The sequence below is a fragment of the Dipodomys merriami genome, unplaced genomic scaffold, assembly GCF_024711535.1.
Source record: "Dipodomys merriami isolate MVZ:Mamm:240054 unplaced genomic scaffold, mDipMer1.0.p SCAF_4, whole genome shotgun sequence".
In the NCBI taxonomy this organism is placed as follows: domain Eukaryota; kingdom Metazoa; phylum Chordata; class Mammalia; order Rodentia; family Heteromyidae; genus Dipodomys; species Dipodomys merriami.
Window position 1 is genome coordinate 17,905,576 of NW_027205603.1, and position 27,953 is coordinate 17,933,528.

General features: G+C 50.3%; 1 protein-coding gene across 3 annotated transcripts in view; it reads right to left on the reverse strand.

The window, feature by feature from the left end:
- Window positions 1-1,182: 1,182 nt before the first annotated feature.
- The window catches only part of Edaradd (EDAR associated via death domain), a 31,296-nt gene continuing 4,525 nt past the window's right edge, over window positions 1,183-27,953 (reverse strand). Inside the window, exons 1-7 of one of the 3 annotated variants that reach the window (XM_069991742.1) lie at window positions 27,551-27,619; window positions 24,305-24,444; window positions 18,360-18,418; window positions 16,210-16,249; window positions 13,872-13,930; window positions 4,822-4,867; window positions 1,183-1,796 (exon numbers count right to left, since the gene is read on the reverse strand). In XM_069991742.1, coding sequence (XP_069847843.1) covers window positions 1,414-1,796; window positions 4,822-4,867; window positions 13,872-13,930; window positions 16,210-16,249; window positions 18,360-18,418; window positions 24,305-24,404 — 687 coding nt within the window. In that variant the 5' untranslated portion in view covers window positions 24,405-24,444; window positions 27,551-27,619 and the 3' untranslated portion in view covers window positions 1,183-1,413. Of the gene's footprint in view, window positions 1,797-4,821; window positions 4,868-13,871; window positions 13,931-16,209; window positions 16,250-18,359; window positions 18,419-22,842; window positions 23,021-24,304; window positions 24,445-27,550; window positions 27,667-27,953 lie in introns of those variants that run through there. The other 2 variants (XM_069991743.1, XM_069991744.1) reach the window with 2 other exon arrangements.

Sequence of the window (27,953 nt, forward strand, 5' to 3'; positions counted from 1 at the left end):
CGTGGATCTCCAGCACTAATAAAGGACTTAACTTTCAATAGTTATTCAAGCTGTTAGTCATAAAGTAACTTCCTTTCCACTCTTGTCTGGGCAAGGTATCAGTGTGCTCTTGTTACTGGAGGTATAAGTTAATAGCATTAAACAACTGTTTGAGACTATCACGTGATTTAGACTTGTACTTCAGTGGCGAGTCACTGCTTGGTCTTTCAGAATGTGATACACATCGAAGCCAACCTACATTTCACCCAGTCAGAGTCTGGATGTGCTGCAAGTCTGTTGACACTCCATTCTCAACAAATAAGCTGGGTATGGTGGCACTCACCTCTCAGGATGGAGAATTTGAAAATGGGACCCAGGTCAGGGCACAGGCCCATGTAAAAAGACAACATCCTTTCACAAACAACTAAAGGCCTCTTCTCCCAACCCCCCCTCACCGCCGAAAAAAAAGTCTGGAAGTATGGCTCAGCAGTGGAGTGTCTGCCTAGCATGAGGCCTTGAATTCAGACTCCAGTACTCCCAACCCAAACCAAAACATATATACTATATATGGCTTCCATGGCCACATCCTCAATGATAATAAATCCAGGGCTAGAAATGAATAACCATCAGGACTCTACAAATAATGACATCAGCTTAAGAGAGGAGGGGTGCTATATTGTGACAGAATTCCCTGAATTTAAAGACAAAGGTTCTAGCTGGGTACCAGTGGCTCATGCTAGCTATCCAGGAGGCTGAGATCTGAGGATCACAGTTGAAAGCCAAACCAGGAAGAACAAGAAAGGCCATGAGACTCATCTCCAATTAGAGACACACACACAGCCAGAAGTGGCACTGTGGTTCAAGTGGTAGAATGCTAGCCTTGAGCAAAAAAGCTCAGGGACAGCACCAAGGCCCTGAGTTCAAACACCAGGACTAGCACGGAAAAAAAGGGCTAGAGGTATGGCTCAAGCAGAAGAGCACCTGACTAGCCAACAAGAGGCCTCAAGTTCAAATCTCACCCAGTACCATACACAAAGACAAGACTTTATAAGAGAAGCCATAAGGAAGGGACGGAGTGGGCCAGCTCTCCGCGTGGCGTTGCTGTAAACAGAGGCCGCCACTCCTCCAGAGCATGGCATCCACCCACCCAGAGTCATGCAAGGCTCAGGCCTCATGGAAATCTTCAGCATTCAGGAAGGAGAGGTTCATTTTATTTTTATCACAGCATGAATCCATTCCAGTGTAGGCTTTGGCTCCTAGGTGAAGCCTAGAAAATATCCTTTTCCATTTCCAGATCTTAAAACAGATGTGCAAAAACAAACATCTTCCACCCCACAGGAGCTGCCCCTCCACACCCAACAGCCCTGGGAGACACGCCACGAGCTCCTAGGAATAGTTCACACGCCTGCTGGCCGTCGGCAGCAGTCGGGCAGTCTAGAAGTGCGAGGGGCAGTTTGCACGCCCCCGCTTGGGCCACTCCTCGTCCACCCACCTGCGCAGCACCTTCTCCACATCGGCCCGGTGGTAGAGCCGGCACAGCTCCATCAGCTGGGCCACAGTCCTCTGGCTGTGGCGGAACAAGAACTGGAGGGTGGGGCTCTGCGGCCTCTGCTCCAGGAAGCAGAGCTCATCATAGGACATGCCCCACTTGCTGGCGAAGTTCCTCCAGTTCTTCACGGTGGGGTGACACGGGTCCAGCTTTATCCTGATCACGTCCAGCAAGTCCTGGTCATCGAGCAAGTCGCTTATGGTGGGGGCCCGGAGAGAACACGAGGAGCAGGAACAGTCTTCCTTACACAGCTGGTCCTGGCCGACCCCTGAAGGAAGGAAGGGGACGCGCCGGTCAGCTGGGGGCTTGGCAAACATGTCCTGCACTCCTCCTGCCCTTTACCTTCATGTCAAAGTTTGACAGTATCCATCTATCTAGGACTATCACAGCCTTCCATAGACAGAAACTGTTCACAACACCCATTTTCAGGACTACAAGGTTATTATTCTTGACTGCCAAAGACAAGCTGTTTTGAGTACTAGATAAGTCGTGAGACTTGACAAAGTGTATCGTCCTTTCTGACCAAAGCTCCCTGCACCTCCCAGCATGCCTCTCAGTGTGTGGCTTGCAATCAGATCAGTCCATAAGGCCAGACCCCTGAGAAACCTGTCACGTTTGTGCATGCCTCAGCCCTCTGCCCCGCAAGATTTGTCATCAGACTCAAGAGTGGCAGGTATCATGGATTACATGATTCCTTAAAAGGTCTTAATTAAACCTAGCTGGACACAGTGCCTTATATCTATAATCCCAGCTACTCCGGAGGCTGAGATCACAGTAAGAGGCCTGCAGAGGGTGAAGAGTTGTTAAACTCCATCTCAGCCAATAAAAATGTGGGTGGGGAGGTTTACGCCTGTCCTGCTAGCTATATAGAAAGGGTAAACAGGCTCAGGGTCATTCAGATCAGTAATATGCATATTTAAAAACAAGAGCCAGGCACTGGTGGCTCAAACCTGTCATCCTAACTACTCAAGAGGCTGAGATCTGAGGATTGGGGTTCAAAGCCAACCTTGGCAGGAAAGTCCTTGAGACTCATCTCTAATTAAGCCAGAAGTGGAGGTGTGGCTCAAGTGGCAGACAGCCCTGAACAAAAAAAGCTAAGGGATACTGGGCACTGGTGGCTCATGCCTGTAACCCTAACTACTCAGGAGGCTGAGGTCTGAAGATCATGGTTCAAAGCCAGCCTGGGCAGGAAAACCCATGAGACTCTTATCTCCAATAAAATACCAGAAAACTGGAAGTGGCGCTGTGGCTTAAGTGGTAGAGCACTAGCCTTGAGCTGAAGAGCGTAAGGACAGCACCCAGGCCCAGAGTTCAAGCCCTATGACTGATAATAATAATAATAATAGTAAGGCAGGAGGAGGAAGAGATCTCAGCAATATCAAGCCAGCCTGCGAGCACAAAGACCTGAGTTCAAACCTTCAGTACCAACAACAACAACAAAAATAGCAGCACTGAGAAAGTGCAGCCCTCCTCTTGATACTGCTTTGGCCAGACATCAGTGGTCCACAGCTTTAATCCCAATTTATCTGGGAAGCTGAGAGGGGAGGGTCTCAGTTTGAAGCCAGTAGGTAGAAAAGTTTGTGAGATTCTATCTTAAGAATAACCAGCAAGCTGGGTGCTGGTGGCTCACACCTATAATCCTAGCTATCCGGGAGGCTGAGATCTGAGGATCACGGTTCAAAGCCAGCCTGGGTAGGAAAGTCCGTGAGACTCTTTTCTCCAGTTAACCACCAGAAAACCGGAAGTGGCGCTGTAGCTCATGTGGTAGAGTGCTGTCCTTGAGCTGAAGAGCCCAGGGACAGCATCCAGTCCCTGAGTTCAAGCCCCATAACAACAACAACAACAACAAAAGAACCAGCAAGCTGGGTGCTGATGGTTCAAGCCCCAAACCCTAACTACTCAGGAAGCTGAGACCTGAGGATGGTGGTTCAAAGCCAGCCTCGACAGGAAAAATCCATGAGGCTATTATCTCCAATTAACCACCAAAAGGCCAGAAGTAGACCTATGGCTCAAGTAGTAGCACACAGACCTTGAGAAAAAAAAGCTTAGGGCACACACACACACACACACACACACACACACACACACACACACACACACACACACACACACACACACACACACACACACACACACACACACACACACAATGGTTAATTTCAGATGGCGCCTTAGCCTTATCTTAACCCTTCCCTTTGGGGCTGGTAGGTGGTAAAATACCAGTCAATGAACAGTTCACTGTGAGTTGGAACACGATTGGGTTCAGAGGTCACACTGTGGACCCTAGAAATGGCTCCCCCTGGAGGCTGGCGGGGATGGTGGGGACATGGAGTCTCCCTGGGAGGAGAGGGGAGGCACCCTTTTATCTCCTCTGCTGCTTCCTAGCCCTGTGTGCTCCAGGGACCCTGTGAGCGGATGGCTTGGAAAGGTGTAATTATAGCCTGAATTACTCAGAACAACTAAACAGTAAACATTTTATTCTGAAGGCTGTAGAGAAAGCCCAGGATTAGAGTTCTAACGGAAATCAGGTGTCAGGTCTGGAGCTTGCAAAATTCCAGCCCGGGGTCAAAGCAGATTTACACACTCGTGCAGTTAATTTGTTTTTTTTTTTCCTTTTCTTCCTTCCTTCCTTCCTTCCTTCCTTCCTTCCTCTCTCTCTCTCTCTCTCTGTCCTCTCTTTTTTTTTGGTCAGTGGGGCTTGAAGTCTGGGCCTGGGCGCTGTCCCTCAGCTCTTCAGCTCAAGGCTAGCGTTCTACCACTGGAGCTACAGCACCACTTCCAGTTTTCTGGTGGTTCATTGGAGATAAGAGCCTCACAACCTTTCTTGCCTGGGCTGGTTTTGAACCGTGATCATCAGATCTAAGCCTCCTGAGTAGCTAGGATGACAGGTGTGAGCCACTGGCACCCAGCCAGTTAACTTTGTTTAGGGGTAAATTTATGCCTGCTTCTGTGTGCCCTCTGCTGTGACACCATGCAGAGCCTAGGGGGTGTGCCAAGAAAGGGACGGAGCTCTGGATGTGTGCACTGATGTCCCACGCAATTATCAGGACCAGAGGAATAAGGAACTCCTCACACTGTGTCCCAGTGCCGTCCCCAGAAAAGGCAAAGTGGACACAGTCACCAAGCAAGTTATATGCTCTGCTGACCTGTGCACCACCGCTTTCCAGAGCGCGCGCGCGCACACACACACACACACACACACACACACACATTAATGGCAAACACATTCTCAACTCTGGTTCACCATCTAGCTATCCCTGAAGCCCCAATATCTTTACAGTCGGTCATTTTACCTGAAAGAGGTTCTTCAGTACTGTCTGGAAAGCTGTTTTCTTCTCCCTAGAAACCAGAATGTGACCTTCATTAAAATCACACCCACAGGGAGAAGCGAGAGTGAGGGAAGGGGTGACACCATCCACAAAGAAACAGATTCATGACTTAAGTAACTGTAACCCCTCGGTACATCACCTTTATCATAAAAATAAAAAGTTGGAATCGCGCCCCCAGGTGAGTGGCGGTGTCACCAGTGCTCCCTGTCCGTTGGGGCAGGCCTGCAGCACTGTACTGTGCATGACACCCCCAGTGCCCAGAACAGATCCTGCCACGGGGGACACTCCATATGTATTTGTGGACCCTGTTAACATCCTGTTTAAAACAGCGGATCAAGCTGGGCACTGGTGGCTCCTGCTTGTCATCCTAGCTACTCAGGAGGCTGAGATCTGAGGATCGCAATTCAAAGCCAGCCTGGACAGAAAAGTCCACAAGAATCTTATCTTCAATTAACCAACAAAAAGCCAAAAGTGAAGCTGTGCCTCAGGTGGTAGAAAGGAAAAAACAAACAAGTGAGAACGTGGAGTCCTGAGTTTGAGCCCAGTACCTCCGCACACATGAAAGTGCTAACTCTGCAGTAGCAGTGTGTCCTATGTAATCCTAAGCAGTCATCTCTGAATCTGCGAGGCCGCTCTCTTCGCTGTGAGCACACAGCCCTGGGTCTCGGCCGGGTGTAGGGGTGTATACACCTGTCTAAGCACAGTCTCATCTCCTGTTTTCCCCACGTGGGAGACCCCTTCCCGGACTAATTGAAGCAATTCCTGCTCTGGTGTGAGTCCTCTTCCTTGACTTGCTGTGCTTACTGGAACAACCAAACCAGCCTGCTGAACACACTTTACTCCTTTCCAATTGATTGAACCAGACCTTTTTTCATTTTTTTGCCAGTCCTGGGATTTGAATTCAGGGTCTAGGTGCTGTCCCTGAGCATTTTTGCTCAAGGCTAGCACTCTCCCACTTGAGCCACAGTGCTACTTCTGGCTTTTTCTGTTTATGTGGTACTGAGGAATTGAACCCAGGGCTCCATGCATGCTAGGCAAGCACTCTTCCATTAAGCCATCTTCCCAACCCCTTTTTCCATTTTCTTTAGTTAGAGGGTGTGTGTGTGTGTGTGTGTGTGTGTGTGTGTGTGTGTGTGTGTGTGTGTGTGTGTGTGTGTGTGTGTGTGTGTGTGTGTGTGTGTGTGTGTGTGTGTGTGTGTGTGTGTGTGTGTGTGTGTGTGTGTGTGTGTGTGTGTGTGTGTGTGTATGAGCTACAGGGAGCCTATGGAGGATAGGAATGTCTCCTTCCATCTAGCCTTGTGTGAATAGAAGCCCTGAGTCAGGGCCTCCATTCAGAGCTCACAGCTGGGTGGTGGCTGGCCTCTGCACATCTGCACGTTTCTAGCAGGACTGGGCAGGCCTGTGTGTGCTTTTGATCAACACAGTCAGTTCTGCTTGGAGAACTGGAAACTTGGGCCTTAGAAACAGAACAGGAACTGCAGGTCATATCGAAAGACACGAATGCCAGAAGTTGACAGGTTTTGTGGTATTTGTGGTCCCTGCTAAAACATGAGGTTTTCCCAAAGTAAAAATGATGCTACAAGGCCGGGGGCACACTTGTAATCTCAGCACTTGGCAGGATGAGGCAGGTGTTTTGAGGCCAGCCTAGGCTACCCAGCAAGACTGTCTCAAAAAATCAAAGGCTTCCGATCTAGTTCAGTGGTAAAGTGCTTGCCTAGTAAGCTTGAGGTCCTGGGTTTGATTATCAGGAAAGGAGGAGGAGGAGGTGGGAGGGGGAGGTGGGAGGAGGAGGTGGGAGGAGGGAAGCATGAAACAATAAAAATCAAACTGGGCATAGTAATTCATGCCTGCAATCTAATCTGGAGGCAGAGAGCTAGAGGTTTGTAGGGTTTTTTTGTTTTTGTCTTGTTTTTTTTGTTAAGTTGTGGGGCCTGAAGTCTGGGCCTGGGCGCTGTCCCTCAGCTCTTAGCGCTCTACCACTTGAGCCACAGCACCACTTCCAGCTTTTTCTGCTTATGTGGGGCTGAGGAATCAAACCCAGGGCCTCATGCATGCAAGGCAAGCACTCTACCACTGAGCCACCTTCCCAGCCTTAGAGGACTGAGTTTAAAGAGCAGCCTAGACAAAAAATTTGCAAGATCCTCTACTAAAAACAAAAGTGTCTTACATATTTGGCATATTTGGCTTAATTTCTCATATTCCACAGTTAATGTCTGCCCAGAATCCCCGGATATACACAAGGGAGGGACTGACTCCATTACTGTGAAGTTGAATGCAGTCCCCAAGGCCATGTCCACTCACCCTCAAGACCAAAATCAAGTTGTCCCCGCCCCCTAGTGGTGGCAGCCTAGATCACAAGGAGCCCCAGAGGAAAGCTCCGCCCTCCTGATGCACACTTAAGGACCACCATCCAGTTGTTACTTAGCTAGTTTGGGGGGACAGTAATCCCTGCTAAGGTTTTGTCTCTCTGTTTTAAGCACATATTTTACTAGGTTGCTTCAAAAATAGGTTTTCAAATGCCGGGGTGCAATGGTAATAGGGTTTACCTAGCAAGACTCTAGATCATTTAAAGCTGTTTCCTGGGCCTGTGAAATTCAAGTAGCGTTTAGTGGTGACAATTTCCAAAAGAGACCCAATATTAGAATGAAACTCTTCTGAAAACATCTATCTGCTAGCCACATGTAGACATTAATATTATACTGCGAACTTCCCACTGAGCTTGTCTTAAAAAAAAAAAAAAAAGCCAGCTCAGGCTGGGAAGGTGGCTCAGTGGTAGAGTGCTTATCTTGCATGTATGAGGCCCTGGGTTCAATTCCTTAGCACCACATAAGCAGAAAAAGCTAGAAGTGGTGCTGTGGCTCAAGTGGTAGAACACTAGCCTTGAGCTGAAGAACTGAAGGACAGTGCCTAGGCCCAGAGTTCAGACCCCACAGCCAAAAAAAAAAAAAAAAGCCAACTTTTTATAATAAACTGCTATGTTACAATGACAGTAACAGTATTTGTTTTTACTTCTTTTGTGTGTGCCACTCCTGGGTCTTAAACTCAAGGCCTTGCTCTCTCAATTGGCTTTTTTTGCTCAAGGACAGGTAGATTCTTTTATTTATATAGTTTTTTTGGTTTGTATTAGTCCTGGGGCTTGAACTCAGGACCTGGGCATTTTCCATGAGTTTTGTTGTTATTTGTTTTGTTGTTGTTTTTTTTAAATCAAGGCTAGCATTCTACCACTTGAGATACAGCTCCACTTCTGGCTTCTTGCTGGTTGGCTGGAGATAAAGAGTCTCTTAGATTTTTCTGCCTGGGCTGGCTTCAAACCTTGATCCTCAGATCTCAGTCTCCTGAGTTGCTAGGATTATAGGATTATAGCACGTGGCACACATAAAGAAAAAATGGACACAAGCCCATTTTTTGAAAGTATATTTGAGAAACTGGCTTCATTGATCATATTTTCAATGTAAGAGAATGTTCTATGGCCTGGAACACAAACAAAAAGATCTACTACCTTAATCTTACTATCCAGTAATGAAACAGTAATGTGCCCAAGTATTGGTATCTTAGGACTTGTGTTAAAAAGGCATAGGCAGATGGCCGGCATCATTGGATCATACCTGTAATCCAAGCTATTCAGGAGGCTGAGATTCAAGGATCACAGTTCAAAACCAGCCCAGGAGGGAAAGTTGGTGAGGCTCTTATTTCCAATGAACCACCAGAAAATGGAAAATAGCACTGTGGCTCAAAGTGGTAAAGCACTAGCTTTGAGTGAAAAATCTCAGGGAAAGTGTCCAGGCCCTGAGTTCAAGCCCTACAACTGACAACAACAACAACAAAAGGTACAGGCAGAATAAAGCCAGCACAAAGCAGGGTAGAGGTCCAGGCAAGGCCTCGGGACAGGAAGCATTGCAACTAGGATGAAAGAAATCGTACATATTGGGGCTGGGAAGGTGGCTCAGTGGTAGAGCGCTTGCCTTGCATGCATGAGGCCCTGGGTTCGATTCCTCAGCACCACATAAGCAGAAAAAAAAGTCAGAAGTGGCGCTGTGGCTCAAGTGGTAAAGCGCTAGCCTTGAGCTGAAGAGCTGAGGGACAGCGCCCAGGCCCAGAGTTCAGGCCCCACAACCAGACCAAAAAAACAAAAACAAAAACAAAGAAATCCTACATATGGAAGAACAAAATCATTGAAATAAATGCTGCGGTGCTTTGCTAGGCTGAGAGCAAACCTGGAGGTCTGCGTGCACTTAATCCTTCTTCCCACCAACAAGTTCTGCACCCAGCTGCCAGGCAGGCCAGCCAACGCTGCAGCTGCAGTGGGAGGCATCCTTGGGTGTAATTCCATACCTCTGCTATGCTTTCAAAGATGAAAGATAGGCGGGTTTTCCCTTTGTGCCCGGAGTATAGTTGGCTATTGTTCGGAAGCACTGCAGAGCGTGGGTCGGGAGGCTATGGTTTATACATGTGAACACAGGCAGACATTGGGGAAACGGGTCTTCCTGCAAGGCGGGGTCTCAGCACCTATCTGCTTCATTCACAGATCCCACTGTGAGGGAAGAGGGTGACCGATACTACTTGGAATGCTATATGCTGTGTGCTGAGGAAGTATGCTAACAAATTCCTGGGGCTGTCATTTTCCTGCAGGGCAGAATTACCTGTGACTGAAGCTTGGCTCCTTGAGGGGCATGTGTTACTGTACAAAAAGTTTTCCTGAGATGAAGTACTATTTAAAACTTTTGGATGATTTATTCCAGTGTGTGTGTGTGTGTGTGTGTGTGTGTGTGTGTGTGTGTGTGTGTGTGTGTGTGTGTGTGTGTGTGTGTGTGTGTGTGTGTGTGTGTGTGTGTGTGTGTGTGTGTGTGTGTGTGTGTGTGTGTGTGTTGGTGTCTGCATGGGCACATGTATTTCAAAGCAAAAAGAAGTATGAGAATCCCTTTTGTTGTTGTTAGTGGTGGTGGTCATGGGGCTTGAACTCAGGGCCTGGGAGCTGTCTCTGAACTTTCACTCAAGGCCTGTGCTCTACCACTCTGAACCACAGCTCCATTTCTGGTTCTCTCGTGGAGACAAGAGTTTCACGAACTTTCCTGCAGGGGCTGGCTTTCAATTGTGATCCTCAGATCTCAGCTACCTGAGTAGATGGGATTACAGGTGAGAGCCACCAGTGCTTGCCTGGCTAGGTTTGAGAATCTTCACCCAGTTTCTCAATTCCATCTCACACACCACAGGTTGCTGGTGGTGTCCTGTGGTTCCACCCCTTCCTGTTTACTTAATCATACCTGTGTGAACCACCTGAGCAGGACACTTTTAACTCCTAAACCACATTTACAAATTGCTTTCACTTCTTTTTATAATACATCCTGGACATCTTTTTAAAACCAGTAATTGTGTGCTCCCTCCCTCCCTCCCTCCCTCCTCATTCCCCTCCCCCTCCCCCTCCCCCCCCCCCTCTCTCTGTGCCAGTACTAGGGCTTAAACTTAGGGCCTCATGCTCTCTCTTGGCTTTTCATTTAAGGCTGAATCTCTACTAGAGCCACAGCTCTACTTCTGGCTTTTTGGTGGTTAACTGGAGATAAGAGTCTCACAGACTTTTCTGCCCTTGCTATCATTATCCACAGATCCCAGCCTCCTATATAGCTACCATTATAGGTGTGAGCCCCTGGTGCCTAGCTACAAATATCTTATCTTGACCTGGAGGAGGAGAAGGGGAGGGGGAATGAAGAAGGAAGGAAAGAAGGGAGGGAGGGAGGGAGGGAGGGAGGGAGGAAGGAAAGAAAGGGAAAAAGAGGAAGGAAGAAGAGGGAGGGAGGAGGAAAAGGAGGGAAGAGAAAAAAGGAGGAGGAAGAGGGAGGAAGAGGGAGGAGGAGGGAAGAGGAAGAGGAGGAGGGGGAGGAGGGGCGGGGGAGGCAGCCAGACCAGGCCATGTTGACAGCTCAGAACATCTGACCTCCTTCTGGGGAGGCCAGCCTCTGGAGATTCCTTCCCGCCTCCCCAAAGCCTGGCGGCAGTGTTTAGAGCCCTTTCCCAGCCTGGCTTGGGAGAGAACAGTGTGGCTAGGCAGAGGATAGCAGGAAGGCTTCGAAGCATCTCCATCTCACCCGAGGGCACGTTCTAGAAGTTTATAGTTCCACCTCATAGCAGTGGTTCTTCAAAGTTCTATAAACTTTGCAGCAGGGGTAAAGTAAGGACGCACTGAGGCAACCCGTGCTGTCGGATTCTCCCCTAGAGGAAGACAAAGCTGAAGAGCTGCTGGCTGTGTGCACAGGTCTTGTCAGAGCTTGAAAGGATTGCTGCACGGCTGGGAGCAGGCAGGGGCCTGCCCGGCTGACTCACGCAGCACAGCCACAGCGGAGGAGCCGGTCACCATGCTCTGGGACCACGGTGCCCACAAGGGCTTCAGGTCTGCGGACGTCTTGAGCTCCTTGCTGTCTGGCCAAAGCCATGAGTCTGCTGCATGGGATTCTGTCTCTGAGAAGAATGACCTTCCATTTGCCGGTTTTGTTCCAGTAGCATTCGCTCCCGTTCTGCCAGCTGTTGGCAACTCTGGGGGGCCGTGGGGGAGTGGGGTGGCACTGGACAAAGCCCAGGTTACATCCCTGCTCTCACCAGCTGTCTTGGGCTCCCTCCTCTGTATCGAGGGGCTGAACAGCAGGCTTCTAAGGGCCCCTTCAGCTCCTAATCGGTTTCCTAATATCTGGATAATTCAAAAAGAGACGCTGAAGCTGGGCTCTGGTGGCTTACACCTAGAATTCTATATCTAACCAGAAGGGTAAGATCTGAGGATCACAGTTCAAAGTCAGCCAGGGCACACAAATTTGTGAGACTCTTAAATGCAAGTAACAAGCAAAAAGCTGGAACTGGAGGCATGGCTCAAGTGATAGAGTACCATCCATAAGCGATAAGTGTGGAAAGCCTAGAGTTCAAGCTCCAGTATTGGCTTGTGCACACACACACACACACACACGGAAGGAAGGAAGGAAGGGAGAGAGGGAAGGAGGCGGGGAAGGAAGGAAGGAAGGAAGGAAGGAAGGAAGGAAGGAAGGAAGGAAGGAAGGAAGGAAGGAAGGAAAGAAGGAAGGAAGGGAAGGAGGGAGGGAAGGAGGGAGGGAGGGAGGGAAGGAAGGGCAGGCAGGCAGATTTAGCTCAGAGCTCTAGAGGCTGGGAAATCCTTCGTGGTCTCATTGCCTCTGGAAGGCCCACCACTGCTCAACGCTTCACACTAAGTCTAACTTTCCAAGCCACAAAGAGCTGGAGCCACAGCCCCAGGTCACTGGCATCTGTGCCACCTTGACACACCAGGCCTCCCAGCCTCAGTCCCATTCCCTAAACAGCAATGGTTAAGCCACTGCCTGAGTTGGTACTGAACACAGTAGGGAGGCTAGGGCTGTTGTTTGTTTGTTTTTTTTTAGAATTAAAATGTTTAAGTTTGACTTCTGAATTCTCAAAAGAAAAATGACAGTATTTAGAAATCATTAAAAAATGTCACTGGTCGGGGCCTGGGAAGGTGGCTCAGTGGAAGAGCGCAAGCTTTGCATGCCAGAGGCCCTGGGTTCAATTCCTCAGCACCATATAAGCAAAAAGAAAAAAGCCAGAAGTGGCGCTGTGGCTCAAGTGGTAGAGCGCTAGCCTTGAGCTGAAGGCCCTGGGTTCAATTCCTCAGCACCATATAAGCGAAAAGAAAAAAGCCAGAAGTGGCACTGTGGCTCAAGTGGTAGAATGCTAGCCTTGAGCTGAAGAGCTGAAGGATAGCGCCCAGGCCCAGAGTTCAGGCCCCATGACCGGACCCCCCCCCAAAAAAAAATGTCACTGGTCGCTGGTGGCTCTTGCCTTGACAGCTACTCAGGAGGCTGAGATCTGAGGATCAAGGTTCAAAACCAGCCTGGGCAGAAAAGTCCATGAGACTCTTTTTTTTTTTTTTTTGCCAGTAGTGGGGCCTGAACTCTGGGCCTGGGTGCTGTCCCTCAGCTCTTCAGCTCAAGGCTAGCGCTCTACCGCTTGAGCCACAGCGCATTTCCTGCCTTTTCTGCTTATGTGGTGCTGAGGAATCAAACCCAGGGCCTCATGCATGCAAGACAAGCACTCTACCACTGAGCAACCTTCCCAGCCCTTCATGAGACTCTTATCTCCAATTTACCACCAGATAACCGGAAGTGGTGCTGTGGCTCAAGTGGTAGAGTGCTCACCTTGAGCGGAAGAGCTGAGGGACAACACGGGACAATGCCCAGACCCAGAGGTCAAGCCCCACGACCAACAACAACAAAAAGTCACTGGACACCAGTGGCTCATGCCTGTAATCCTAGCTACTCACAAAGCTGAAATCTGAGGATCACAATTTGAAGCCAGCTGAGGCTAAAATGTCCCCTACCACTTGAGCCACAGTGCACTTTCAGTTTTCTGGTGGTTAATTGGGGATAAGAGTCTCACAGACTTTCCTGGATGGGTGGCTTTCAATTGTGATCCTCAGATCTCAGCCCCCTAAGTAGCTAGGATTACAGGAGCCACCAGCACCTGGCATTATCCAGTTTTGTTGGCTCATAATTTTTCCCCTATGTGTATCAATGACACATGAAAGAAAGCAACTCTTTTTTCCAACTAACATTCATCTCTCTATCATAATACATATTTATGTTACAGAATGGACTAAAGAGACCTGTTATTCAAAGTGATAGAAGATAGCTACCTTGCCGAGATAATTCCAAGTTATTTTGTTATCTCTAAATTTTCCTATTTGCTCTTTACTATTTGTTTACTTTGAGACAGAATCTTCCCTATACAGCTCTGAGATTACAGATTTGTGTCACCCTATCTGAACATTCTTTCTTTCTAAAGCACTGTGTGAAATCATTATTTAAAAAAAATCTAGGTGAGGAAGTGGCGCTGTAGCTCAAGTGGTAGAGCGCTCGCCTTGAACTGAAGAGCTGAGGGACAGTGCCCAGGCCCAGAGTTCAAGCCCCATGACCGACCAAAAAAAAAAAAAATCTAGGTGACATTGAATACTTCAAGGGGTGACAAGCCACTGAAATTATTCTTACCTGATGTGGATCATCAGAACTCGGTGGGCAGTTCAAAGTTATTGGATCACATTCCTCAGCTAGGGAAAACAAAAACACAACTTGACTGGAAAGAGCACGCTCTGGTGTTAAGACTAAAATTAAGGCTCAGTATCACCCACTTGCCTGGCCATCTGGTAAAACTGGTAGGGCTTAAATCGCTTAATGGCAAGTTCTCTTCTCAGTGCTTCTCCCGAGACCAAGCCTGCTGGCCTTTCAGGGACCAGGCGTGATTTTGCTCATGCTCTGTGGGTTCCAGGCTTCGCTGGCCTGTGGAACGATTACACAAGCCAGTCTCTTCTTCATGGGGGCCAGGGGCATGCTGCCCTTTAAAAGCCTGCCCTCATGTAGCCCGGGACTTTCAGCCCTGTTTCCCAGCCAGGCCCAGCCTGGCCCAGTAAGGCATGAGTACCCAAGCAACAGAGGCTCCACCACGGTCAAGGGCAGAATTAGTGGACTGCTCTTGCTGAGCAACGCCACAGGTACGAAGGAGACCACCTGGGCTCTACTGGCAGCTGTTCCCAGATGGGACTTTGGGGTTGTGCTCTCGTTGTTGGGTGTCTGCCCTCTCTTTCACCTAAAATGCTCTTGTCCTGGGGTGAAAATGCCTGTGATGGGCTAGACTGGTGGAGTGCTGGCACAAGGTTTCTGAATGTACAACCAAGGCCTGCAGTCAGAGCCCAGCTTTCTACCTGGTGGAGCCTCAGCTCAGGCGCTGCCACTAGCTTAGTGACTATCTCTGGCCGCCTATGCCAGGCATCACCATCCTAAGCAGTGTTCAATGGTCGTCCCAGCCTAGGCCCGAGAGGGCTGTTCAGAGGCATGCAGAAGGCACTTCCCTTCTGGAAGAATCCACCCTGGAAAGAGCAGTGACTCTGCCTGGCCCTTACCTGCTGCTTCCCTTGCTCCCCCATCCTTTGCTTCCGAGGGTGGGGTGAGGCCCAAGAGAAAAAGGAAAAGGGTCTCGGGGCCAGTACACCAGGCTACACCTAACACATCTGCTCTCTAGAGCCCAAAGGGTGACTCTTAAAATCAGTGGGCTAGCCCGGTGCCACTGGCTCATACCTGTAACTCTATCTACTCAGGAGGCTGAGATCCGAGGATCTCAGTTTGAAACCAACCAGGGTGGAAAAGTCTGTGGGATTCTTATCTCCAATTAACCACCAGAAAACTGGAAGTGGTGCGGTGGCTCAAAGTGGCAGAGTATTCGCCTTGAGCTGAAGAGCTCAGGGACAGCACACAGGCCTGAGTTCAAGCCCATGACTGACCAAAAAATTATATAATTATTTTGGTCCAAATATGGACTCAGTATCTGATTCTTCCCCTCACTGTCTGGCTCTCTACCAACTGAGCCACACCTCCAGCCACAATTTATGTACTTTATTTTATTTATTTATTTAGGTCAGTCATGGGGCTTGAACTCTGGGCTTGGGCACTGTCCTTGCACTCTTCAGCGCAAGGTGAGCATTCTACTGCTTGAGCCACAGTGCCACTTCCAGTTTTCTAGTGGTTTATTGGAGATAAAAGTCTCACTGACTGCCGGGCGCTGGTGGCTCACGCCTGTAATCCTAGCTACTCAGGAGGCTGAGATCTGAGGATCGCGGTTCAAAGCCAGCCCGGGCAGGAGAGACCGTGAGACTCCTATCTCCAATAAACCACCAGAAAACCGGAAGTGGCGCTGTAGCTCAAGTGGTAGAGCGCTCGCCTTGAGCTGAAGAGCTGAGGGACAACGCCCAGGCCCGGAGTTCAAGCCCCATGACCGACAAAAAAAAAAAAAAAAAAAAAAAAAAAAAAGTCTCACTGACTTTACTGCCCCAGCTGGCTTTGAACCGCAATCCTCTATCTCAGCCTCCTGAGTAGCTAGAAATACAGGCGAGAGCCACCGGCGCCCGGCTACTTTATTTTATTTATTTATTTCTTTTCCTGTCTTGGGGCTTGAACTTGGGCTCTGGGCACTGTCCCAGAGTTTGTTTTTGCTCAAGGCTAGCTTTCTGCCATGTTAGCCACAGCTCCACTTCTGGCTTTTTGGGGATTAATGGGAGGAAAGAGTCTCAGACTTTCCTGCCCTGGCTGGCTTCAAACTCCAGTCTTCAGATCTCAGCTCCTGAGTAGCTAGGATTACAGGTGTGAGCCACTGGTGCCTACCTCCCAATTATACATTTTAACAAAATTAATTTCTGAGCTACAGTATGTATCATGCCATGTGCTAAGTGCTGGCATGTTTCCATTTTATAATTTTAAAAAGTGAAAAATCACTTACATTAGTGCATGGTTCAAGACATTAATAACAAGTCCAAGTAGTTATATTATTTGTACATACCTTTTGGGAGTCCAGTGTCTTGGATGGGATATTTGTCTGACTGTAGAAACCAACAAGGGAGAAGGGTGAGTTTTAAATGTCAGTCAGAAGATCAAAGTATAATGAAAGCTTTGTGCGGGTTAAGTCATAACTTCCAATTAAAACCTGGGAAGGTTTTCATGGAGTTATCAACAACAGGCTTGACCTACTGGTGATTTTTATTTTCCACTTATAGAAATGAAATCAAGAAAGAAAAGAAGCAAGTGTTGGAACCTAAAACAGAGAAAGGGTTCTCCTATGTCCTTGAGCTCTGACTACTCAGCCACACTTCCTCTCTGTTGGGCTGTTAGTCTTTCTGTCTATTTCCTGCAGCCAGCACTGAGGGACTCTGATCTGTGTGCATTATGGGCAGAGCTATTTCTTCTCTGCATTTTGGTGACAGTCCATGAACATGTGTTCTAGGCACTGTTCACCACTGAGGTTGAATTCCAGAACAGGATACAACTGTGTTATCCAATGCACAGGGATCTAAGACTCAGTTACTAATTATGCACACACTTGGATGCACTACTTGAGGGTAAACGTGCTACAGAGAATTCAATTTGCAGTTGTAACTAGAGGCCTGGTTCAAGTGAGAGCACCAGCCATGAGGGGGAAAAGTTGAGCTAGAGTGCCAGGTCCTGAGTTCAAGCAGAGTACCAGCATATGCATGCTGTGCAAGCAAGCACTCACGCGCGCACATATACACACACACAGAGTTCTTACAGCCAGTCACATATTTGTAATTTGTGGATAGCAGGTCCAGGTATCTAATGTTCTGTAAACTTGTTTCAGGTTAATGGGACAGCCTTGTCTGAACAAAGTGATACTTCCCAAGTTTTCTGCAAGTGTCACAAAAGCCTTGCTCTGAAAGAGGAGAGAAGTAAATAAGTGTGCCATCAGGGTATTGGAGTTCTTTGGGAGCTAGGCAGTCAGGTTTCACAATGTCTAATTAGCCACCTTCACACTTTCCCACTCAATCACAGAAAACCAGAAAGTCCCTGCTGAAGACTAAATTAGTTCTTCTGGTCACTCCATTCCCAGAGCACAGAAGCAATTGAGTCCTCTGTGCTTGTTACACACAGGTTTACTGTGACAGTGTTGCCTGTAGATTGTGAGTGTTCTTGACTGGACCATGTCTGCCACACCCTCAGATTCAACACAGTGTACACTAAGAGCTGTGGAAAGATCTGGACAAGCACATGGGCAGGACTGAGTGCAGGTCACCTGGGTACCAATGCGTAAGCTGGTGTCCAGGACTTGGGTGGACAGAGGAAGGCAGGCTCGCCTCAGATGCCAGCTGCAGTGAGCACAAGAGGCAGAGGGTGGGGGAGTGGCAGGTACAAGAAGCCATCAGCCCAAAGCCCAGGTGGCTGTGGAGGGGGCAGAAGAAGGTGGGGCTGGGTGGAACACAACGGAACCTCTTTCCAGTGAGGCTCATGAAACAGAGGGAGGGATTCAGGTCTAAGTTCTGAGACGCCAACTTCATCAAACATCCACTCCTGGTCTGCATATGGGTAGATGGCCAATGGGCCTTGGTGTCAAGTCAGCGAATACAATTGGGCAGGAAAGAGGCACTAAAGAAAGTGGCCCCTTCTGGGTACTGGTGGCTCATGGCTGTAATCCTAGCTATCCAGAAGACAGAATACCAGGCTAGCCTGGATCTAAGGGTCCAGGTTTGAAGCCAGACAGGGCAGGAAAGCTTGTGAGACTCCAAGCTCCAATTAACCACCAAAAAGCCAGAAGTGGAAAATGTCAAGTAACAGGGGGACAGGGGGATGGAGCTGGCTGCTAGTGGCTCACACCTGTAATCCTAGCTACTCAGGAAGCTGGGATCTGAGGATCGCAGTCCTGGGCAGGAAAGTCTGCAAGACTCTTGTCTCCAATTAACCTCAGAAAGCTGGGAATGGAGTTGTGGCTCAAGTGGAAGAGTACTAGCCCTGAACACAAAAGCTCAGCAACAGTGCCCATGACCAGAAGAAAGAAGAGAAGAGAGGAGAGGAGAGGAGAAAGGGAAAGAGAAGAAAAGAGAAACAGAGGAAGGGAGGGAGGAAGGGGGAAGGGGGAAGGGGTAGGGGGATGTGGAGAGCTGAGCGCCACATGTAGCCACAACCATACAATCTGGAACCCACCGTGCTGAAAGATAAAGTGCTGGGGTCTGTGTCTTCCACCGGCTCCTTGGTCATCTGATCTGGAAAGAAAAAAGAAAAGGGGAGAATTTCAGCCAATGGAAAGAACCTTTGCCAGTGACACAAAGAATAGAGACTATGCCACGTTCTAGTAGAGCACAGAGACATGGGACCACATGTCAGAAAATGCAGAACAGCTTAAACCCCAGGAGCCAGCATCCAGTCCCAGAACACACAAGCCAGTTTGGCGTCTGGCTTGTAAGACAGCCAGAGTCTCAAGGGACTGCTCAGGCTGGGATGGTGAGGACAGCAATGCCTTCAGTCACTGTCTGGGATGCTCAGAAAGAGATCCGGACACCACATTAGCCTCTGATTCTTCTGTGGCCCTAAGGTGAGGGGGCGGGTGGGAGGGGGGCAATTCTGACAGCAATGGGATTTCCCACCATCCTAGTTGAATCCAGACTCAGATTTGATACACAGGAAAGAAATGAATTGCATGGCTAACTCATGCAGCCCTGAGTAATTAAGAACCAGGCCAGAGCTGCAATGTAGTTTTAGGTGGGGAGTAGGAGGGGCCAAATGCATGGCACCCCACGGGAACAGCAGCGCAGGGGGAAAGAGCCTACTGAGGATCTGACAACTGTACCCCAAGAATGGGTGGCATCACTCAACTGAAGAACCTCAAAGACCAAGCCCGCAGAGGACAGAATGGGTCAAGTGTGTGGACTTCAAATGAACTCCGACACCCTCACAGCCTGCATTCGACTTTCTGGTTTTTTCTTCCTGTGCTTCTTCCATTCTGGTTCCTGTTTTGTCGGGGGAAAGCCCCCATGAAGCATCCAAGAGAGTCCCCCCACCGTCCTCCCTCACCACTTTATTAGCACTGATGCACAGCTGGATGTAAACTCCTGATGACTTACTGTAAGAGAAGAAAGCACATGACAGGAGGGAGGAAAATGGAGGCAATGGCTTGGAAAGGAAGACTCTTACCAAGGCAGCAGCGCAGAGCCTGTGGAGGAGGTGGGGGTCCTCACCTGCATTCCACCTGTCTTTCAGGAGTCTATGCTAAGACCTTGGGCAGGTCTGAAGGTGTGGCACCACAGACATCCACGCTGTGATTTCAGAGAAGCCCAACCAAGAGCCATTTACCTTGGACCAGTTTAGCATGGGCATATCAAGAGACAGGCAGAAAGCAACAGGGCCGGGTGGCTCATGTCTGCAGTTTCGGTAATGGAACTTAAGCAGAAAGGGATGAGGGGGTTTATTGTTTTCTGAAGCATAGCAGTGAGGTGAGGCAGCCCCGAGAAAGGGTTATGCATTTGATGTAGAGATGTGATTGGACAAAGCGGGTCCCAATTGGATGAAGAGGGTCTGATGCAGAGATGTGACTGGCCAAAGCAGAAGTCTGATGCAGAGATGTGATTGGACAAAGAAAATCTGGCTCAGTTCTATAGACTGAAGGGACCCAGCAAAGCTGGCAACTCAAGCATTTTCAGGACTTTTTTTTTTTTTTCTGGTCAGCAAAGTCTTGACTGCACCAGCCTTTGCTGTGCAGCAGGCTGTGAATGAAGTCTATACTTGTCAGGGGTATGGCAAAGTGCCCCACAGCCAGCCCACGGCCAGCCCACGTGTGTTCCCGGCACCTTTTCCTGCAGCTGGCTGAGGTCAAGACAGAAGAACTCAGCTCTCACAGGCCCAGAGTGGTCTGTGCAAGGCAGATTTTGGGTGAAGAGCACTCCTAGTTATTTGAGACAGATTCGTAAGTAGAAAGTTCTCCCCAAGTCTTACCTAGATGCCTTGGGGTTTCCTAAATACAATGGTTAAAGATATCAAGTTAAATTTTCATCTAAAGTTCTATAATGAACCTTTTTTTACTAGCTTTGGGTGACAGTGGACTGAATTCCCATCTGATGGGGGCCACCAAGGAGCCTGAAGCAGAAGGGGGCGCCTCAGCCCAGGGAGGGCAAGGCCCATAGCTCTGCCAGGGCTAGTGGGGACCCTCCCCCATCCTGGCTGTCACACCTCGGCTGGCAGAGGCTCCTCCTCAAAGCTGCCTGCCCCCCCCCCCCAGTGATGACAACAAGCTCAGATCCCCCCACTTGCAGGTGGCTGAGGGGCCTGCCTGTCTCATGCGGTGTCTTTCAGGCTCTGCAGGCAAGCTGCAGTCATTTGGTTTTGGTGATCACATATCCTTAAACCTGTAACACGAGGGGTTAGAAAGAGAGCCTCCATTAGTCTGCATATGTCAAAGTCCATGAGTGGGGACTGTGGGAGCCACACAGTAATAGTCTGAGCTGAGCTTACAGACCTGGTCTACAGCCCCCTTCCCCCTCCCCCGGGGCCTCTCCACTACACTCACGGTCTCTGTGCTACCATATGTTTTGGTGTGAATCCACTGTCTCTGACTCACAACAGCCTTCCCAAGGGGATACCATATGAACTCTAACCTCACTCTACCTGTCTGCCTTGGAGTTGGACATCAGGAATTTCTCCAACCTGCTTCATCTGATAGTTGGTCCAAGATTCCTATATCAGAAAGGTCCCGCCCCATCCTGGGAGGAAGGGGTGTACCTTACTAGGAGGGCAGGAGGAATCTGAGTTGCCAGCCTTGCTGGGTCCCCTCAGTCTATAGAACAGAGCCAGATTTCTTTGTCCAATCACATCTCTGCATCAGACCCTCTTCATCCAATCATATCTCTACATTGGACTCTTTGTCCAATCACGTCTCTACATCAAACCTCCTTTGTCCAATCACAATTCTACATGGCTGTCCATGCTTGGGATATCAGGAAGGGTAGAGAATGCAGAGAAGGCACGCACACGCCATGCTTCCTTCCCCTGTACCTTGCCTGGTGTGTTTCCTGACCATGAAGACACACATATCTGTATCTGTGGCATAATAAATTGGCAAGGCTGGGGGCACAGGTCAACCTGGTGACACCTCCCTTTCCTTGTCCCATTCCAGAGGAGCCCACAGTTCATAGAAGACTTTCTCATAGGAAGTTCAAACATCTCTGAAGAGATCTTTCAGAGAAAACAGAGGAAGCAGCGAGGGCTTCAGGCGCTTTCCTGAGCCTCCTGAGCTGAGAGAGTGGGGCTTTGTGCTCCCCAGTGAAGAATTAAAGGCAACTCTTTGAACTTGGATTTCAGAGTTGTTGTTGGCTTTTTTTTTCTTTTGACCCACAGCTGTTTTCATGACTGGTTCCAAAGACATCCTGGAGTGGTGAGCCACAGGGAGGAGGGAGGGAGAGGGGGAAGAACCACACATCCCCCACACACTTGGAGGCTCTGGAGGAACAGGCCCATCCAGCTGGGCACACGTTGGGAGGTCCTGCCAGGCTCACCCTTTATCTCAGGATTTGTTCTCTACTGGAGCTCAGACACAGGAAGGGGGGGAAGGGCAGGAGACCAGTGAAACGTCTGGAGCTGTCCGCGCACACACACCCTGGGAACTTTGGGGACCCGTTTCCAGGCGGTGTGCGTCTTGGGCAGAGCGGCCTGAGCTGACCCTCGCTGGAATTCCCCTATAGTAAATTCACTGCTAGTTCTGTCGCCCTTGAGTGGCCTCGGCACGATTTCTTTTGAGTAGGTTGTGGGCCCCTACTTTCTCTGCTAACTACGATTTGGGGGGCCCAGGCAGGCCTTCCATGTAAATCCTTCCCTCCCAAGGTCTCCTTTAATTCTGCCACCAGCACCATGTGACCACCACCGCTGACATGGATCCCGGGCAGCAGAGGTGGGGACACTCTTATTCCCCTTCTGTCTTCTGAAACCCTGGGTGGGGGCGGGGGAGGGCAGGAGAAATCCAGGCTAGTTTCCGTCAGCAGTGAATAAGACGTTTACCATGCCCCACCTGGAGAAGAACGGGGGTCTCCTCTGAAGTCCTGAGGAAACTTCCCGAACCCGTTGGGTTTGATCCGATCACCTGAACACACCCGAACTCCCTCTATCTCCTCCTAACGGCTCCAGGCACCAGTCGGCACTGGCACCGTCCGGCTCTGCGCCCCCACCCCCCACCCCAGTACAACCTCAAGAAACAACCCCGGCAACGGCCCAGCCCGGCGGCCCCCCGTGCGACAGCGGGGACAGAGGTCCGGGCAGGGTCTGCTGGGCAGGTGGCACCAAAGGCAAAGCCGGGCGCGGGCCTCGGGCGCAATGCACCAGGTTTCAAAGACAGCCGAGGCCCAGAGGCCTCCGAGTGTCCACCGTGCAACGGGCACGGAGCAGCCCCGACGGCCGAGCCCGTGCGGCAAAGGCGCGGGGAGAGGAGGCCCGAGGCCCGGGGGCGCCTCGTGCTCCCCGCGCCGGGGCTGCGCGGCCTCGCCGGGGCCCGGAACAAAGGCGCCCGGCCCGGGCGGCGGCGCGTGCGGGCCAGGGGGCCAGGGGGGGCAGCGAGGCCGTGCCGGGGCGCCGCCGTCCCCTCCCGTCCCCCGGCCACGGGCGGGACCCAGGCCCCAGGTGAGGGCCGGGCGCCCAGTGGCCTTACCTGAGCGCAGAGGGTCGCCCGGGGAAGCCATGCGGGCGAGCAGGCGGGCGCCGAGCGGGGCTGGGCGGCCTCGGCGACGGAGGAGAGCGGGACCCCGGCCCGACGTCCGGCGGCTCCGACGCGCGCGGGGCTCCAAACCTGGCGCTCGGTGCGCCCCGCGGCGGCGACGGCCGCTCCTCCCTCCCTTTCCCCCTCTTCTCTCTCCCCCTCCTCTCCTCCCTCCCTCCCCTTCTCCCGCTCCCCGCTCCCCCGCGCTCTCACTTCCTGCCCGGGCGATCCACAGAGCCTTGGCCCGGGGCGCGCGCCTCCAACTGGGGTCACCGAGCGCCCGAGCTCACGTCCAGCCCTGCGCCCTCCCGGCCCGGCCCCAGCCCCCGCGGCGCCCGCCCACCTGGCGAGGGCCTCAGGGACGCGCGCGCCCGTTCTCCCTCCGGGTCGCGCCCTCGGCCTGGGGTCGCGCGCACTCCGCCTGGGGTCGCGCCCTCGGCCTGGGGTCGCGCCCTCGGCCTGGAGTCACGCGCACTCCGCCTGAGGTCGCGCCCTCGTCCAGGGGTCGCGCCCTTGGCCTGGGGTCGCGCGCACTCCGCCTGGGGTCGCGCCCTCGGCCTGGGGTCGCGCGCACTCCGTCTGGGATCGCGCGCTCGGCCTGGGGTCGCGCCCTCGGCTTGGGGTCGCTTTCTGTCTGGGGTCGCGCGCACTCCGTCTGGGATCGCGCGCTCGGCCTGGGGTCACGCCCTCGGCTTGGGGTCACTTTCTGTCTGGGATCGCGCGCCCTCGGCCTGGGGTCGCGCGCCCTCGGCCTGGGGTCGCGCGCACTCGGCTTGGGATCGCGCGAGCTCCGCCTGCGGTCGCGCCCTCGGCCTGGGGTCGCGCCCTCGGCCAGCCGGCCGACCTCTCCGGGCCCAGGGCCGACGTCCGCGGGCACCAGCTGCGGGGCGGCGCTGGGGGACACGGCCACCCGCCCCGGCTCCGCTCACCGGCACCAGGTGAAGAGCCGGGCCTCCGGAAGGCTGCGCCGTGGTCAGTTATAAACCGACCTCCTCCAGGGTAGCCACAGATCGCGGTTCAAAGCCAGCCCGGGCCGGAACGTCCGTGAGACTCCCCTGACCGCCCCCCCCCCAAAAAAAAACCCCACAACAACCACCACCACTATTGAATTTAAGCGGGATTTATAACAATTAAGAGATCAGAGACTGTGACCGGGGAAGACTGCTGTGTCTTAGCTTTTGAATCAACAGTCTGCGATGGGAAGGTTGCAGGCAACTTGAATTTTGCAGGAATCTCTGGAGGACATTAAATAATCTCTACCTCCCTTTGAACATAGGAACAGAGCTCTAGAAACCCGCTTCCAAAAGAGAGCAGTGCTCCATGTGCAATGTCCTCAGTAAAGTTTCATGAAGAAGCCACTCTGGCCAAAAGCTTGGCTCTGACAAATGAAGGGAAACTAGAACAGCCTGCTCACCTTCGTGGTCCCGAGCCCACAGACAGGGCTCGTCCTGCGTGCTTGACTCCGGTCTTAGGCCTGTCAGCATCCCCTTCTTTGGGCCTAGAATTTCTTCCATGGCATAGTCTGGACATAGAAGCTAATGGGTCTCTGGACACCTACACAGGAGAGAAGGTGGTTCAGCCCCCTGAGTAGCTATGATTATAGGCGTGAACCACGGCACTGGCAAATCATAAACCCTTTGTTCCTATTCCTAGCTCCATGACTGTAGCCCAAAGTATGGGGAAAAAAAAGATTAGTGACTTTTCAAAAACAGATAATGATTGTTAGAAGAGTCATCATTAAACAAGGGGAAAGAGTAATTTATTTCAGCCAGATGTATCAGTGCATCCCTATAATCCCAGAGATGCTGAGGCAGGAGGATCACAAGTTCAAGGCCAGCCTGGGCCACATGATTACTTCTACCCAGTGAGGGCTGGGGATGCAGCTATGTGGTAGAGCATCCATTTGATGCAGCCAGGTCCTGGGTTTTCCAGAGCATGTTACAGCTATTGCAGCTGTGCTCAGCTTCTTTGCCATCTAATGTCTTGTAATAGTACTCCAGTTTCCCCCTGGAAAAGCTCATGAGATGCGATGGTATCCCCTCTGCCTTGGCTCTAGAGGGTGATGAAGCCCTCAGCCACCTGTGTTCAGGACATTGCTAGTGAGCCAAAGAGCCTGGAAGATGCTGGAGACTTTGGCTGGGACCTGGGGGGTCCCAGGAGGTCTTTATACAAGGAGGCCAGAGCACACAGCCCGTGTGAAATTCATTTTTAGAAAACAGGAAGCTAAGTTTTGGGAAAATTTTGAAAACTTGTGCTTTGGAATATCAGTCTGGCGGCTGTATAGAACAGAACAAGGAGAAAATGAAGATCGGGACAGTTTTAACTTCCTGCTCACTTTAATTTGTTGGAGTGAACGTACCTGAAAAGAATCCCCAGCTAGCAGTATGGGGACAAGGAACCAGAACATTCCAGTATTGTCTTGTTGCTTACCTGAGCACTGATTTTTTTTTTTTTTTTTTTGGTCATGGGACTTCAACTTTGGGCCTGGGTGCTGTCTCTGAGCTCTTCAGCTCAAGGCTAGCACTCTACCACTTGAGCCACAGAGCCACTTCTGGTTTTCTTGTGGTTTATTGGAGATCAGAGTCTCAAGGACGTTCTTGCCCAGGCTGGCCTTGAACCTTAATCCTCAGATCTCAGCCTTCTGAGTAGCTAAGATTACAGGTGTCAGCCACTGGTGCCCAGCTCTTGAGCACTGATATACACTAGTGGGTTGCTACATAGGTTTTCATACATGCATGTATGATCTAGAAAGGAACTAAGTACTCCAAAACAACACAACGATATACTAAAATCTGTTCAGCCTCTTTGGCTGTTGTCAGAGGCATACTATCTCAGGGCATGAGAATAATTTTGAAGTTTCCTCTTCTCACTTATACAAGGTGCTTCCCACAGTGACTTATGGTATTTACAAAGATTCAGTCAACTCAAAAAGATTCCTTGATTCTTCTCAATTTTCCAACTAGGAATTATTCAAATGAGAATTGAAGTCATAATTGGCTTTTTCCTTCCTGCTGCTTTACAAAATTAATTCTGATGAACAGATTTGGAGTGATTTGAGAATTTCTCTAATAAAATATCACACCTCTAATAGCACATTTCTTTCTGTCACTATATTTCTGGTCCCTCTAAAATGCAAATAGACTTAGGCTCTTACTAAGAATTTTTTTTTACCAATAATTTTTAAAATAACCAGGTTTCCTGTAGGGAATTGAGGAAGGAACTAAGGAGATGGAATTGCGCAGAGTACCAGTAGGAGGCACCAAAGGCAAGCATTCAGGTCCCAACCCAGCCAGGTCTCTGGTACCAAGGAAGGAAACAGGCTGTCAGGAGTTACATGTGGAGTGTTTATCAGAAGAGGAATCTGCCTAGGGAGAAATCTATTTTTTTTTTTTTGTCGGCCGTGGGGCTTGAACTCTGGGCCTGGGCGCTGTCCCTCAGCTCTTCAGCTCAAGGCAAGCGCTCTACCACTTGAGCTACACCGCCACTTCCGGTTTTCTGGTGGTTTATTGGAGATAGGAGTCTCACGGTCTCACCTGCTCGGGCTGGCTTTGAACCGCGATCCTCAGATCTCAGCCTCCTGAGTAGCTAGGATTACAGGCATGAGCCACCAGCGCCCGGCCTATTTTTTTTTTTTAAACAGAGTAATTGACTCTCTTCTAGTGATCATTGAGAACTTGCATTTAGAAATGCCCACTGACCTTTTTTGTGTGTTTTATTTTTTTTTTAAAAAGTGTTTTATTGCATGGTCGGCTTACAAAAAAGCTAGAAACTGGGAGGGAAAGTTTGGATCTGCCTTGCTAGTCAATTGGGAGCTGAGAAATTATAGGAAGGTAGGTGGTAGGATTGCTCATTGACCTACTAGATGATAATATGGGGACATTTTAGGGCTCTGTTGCACAGGCCTGGATAGGGCAGGCCTCTTCACCTGACTCATGTGTCTTCTGAGGAGAGCTAGGTTCTGCTCAGAGGATTTTGAGTTATGGCATCTAAAGGTCAATGCCCAGATGGTTAGGACCAAGCTAACTTCTTGTGTGCGTGTCTAGTCTAGAAAAGCAGGTTTCAAACCACCGCTGTGTGGATTCTGGAGGCTTTTCCTGAAAAACAACTCCAGAACTTTCAGTTAAGAAATTCATGTTATGTGTCCTGACCTTAACCAATTTCATAACAGCTACTATTGGATAGACCACTGTATCCAGATACGCTCAAAATAAGTATCAAGTTGCACAGTTACTTTCCTGAAACAATTCTATGAGGTATTTCTGTCATTTTACAGATGGGGAAGCCGAACACCTCCAACCAGTGAGAATATGAGACTTGATCCCTGATGTTTCTGACTTCCTGTGTTCTAGGCTTTAATGTGTGTGAGTCATTTGTACCTAATCGAGGGTTTGTTTCCTGCACAGGCTGTGCAAAACCCATTTGGCATTTGAGAAGTACACATTATAGGGAGAAATGGCATTTGGTATGGGAATCCAGAAACCATCAGCAGCATCCAGCTAAGTAATCATGTTTGCAGTGCTGTGTGCATATGTGCTCATGTGTCTGCATTCTCTCTCTGGGGCCAGTTTCTCATTTATTCTTCATAGCAGAGGATGTGCAGTTGGTACTCACATCTCTGAGATCCCATTCAAGTTCAACACTCCTGGTGTCTGTGACTTACCTGGTAAAGAACAAGGAACTGCTACCAAGAGGAAGGTGGGAAGACCCCGCTTGGAACACAGCATGAGACTCTCAAGTCTGAAGGAGGCTTTCTTCATGTAGTAGTCCACTCAGCTACTGTAACAAAGCATCAGAGACCCGGAAGCTTGAACAACAGAAAGGTCCTGCCTTCAGGTTCCTGCAAGTGTTCAGATCAAGGCGCCAGCATGGCTGGCTTCTGGTGAGATCTCTCTTCCTGGTCTTGGAGATACCTGTCTTTTTGCTCTGCTCTTCCATTGCCTCTTCTCTGTGTATGTTTAGAGGAGAAGGGGAAGTGGGGATGGGATGAGAGGAGAAAAGAGGAGTGAAGAGGGAGAGAGCGAAGGGAGAGGAGGGGCAAAAGAGAAGGAGAGGGTGAGGAGGAG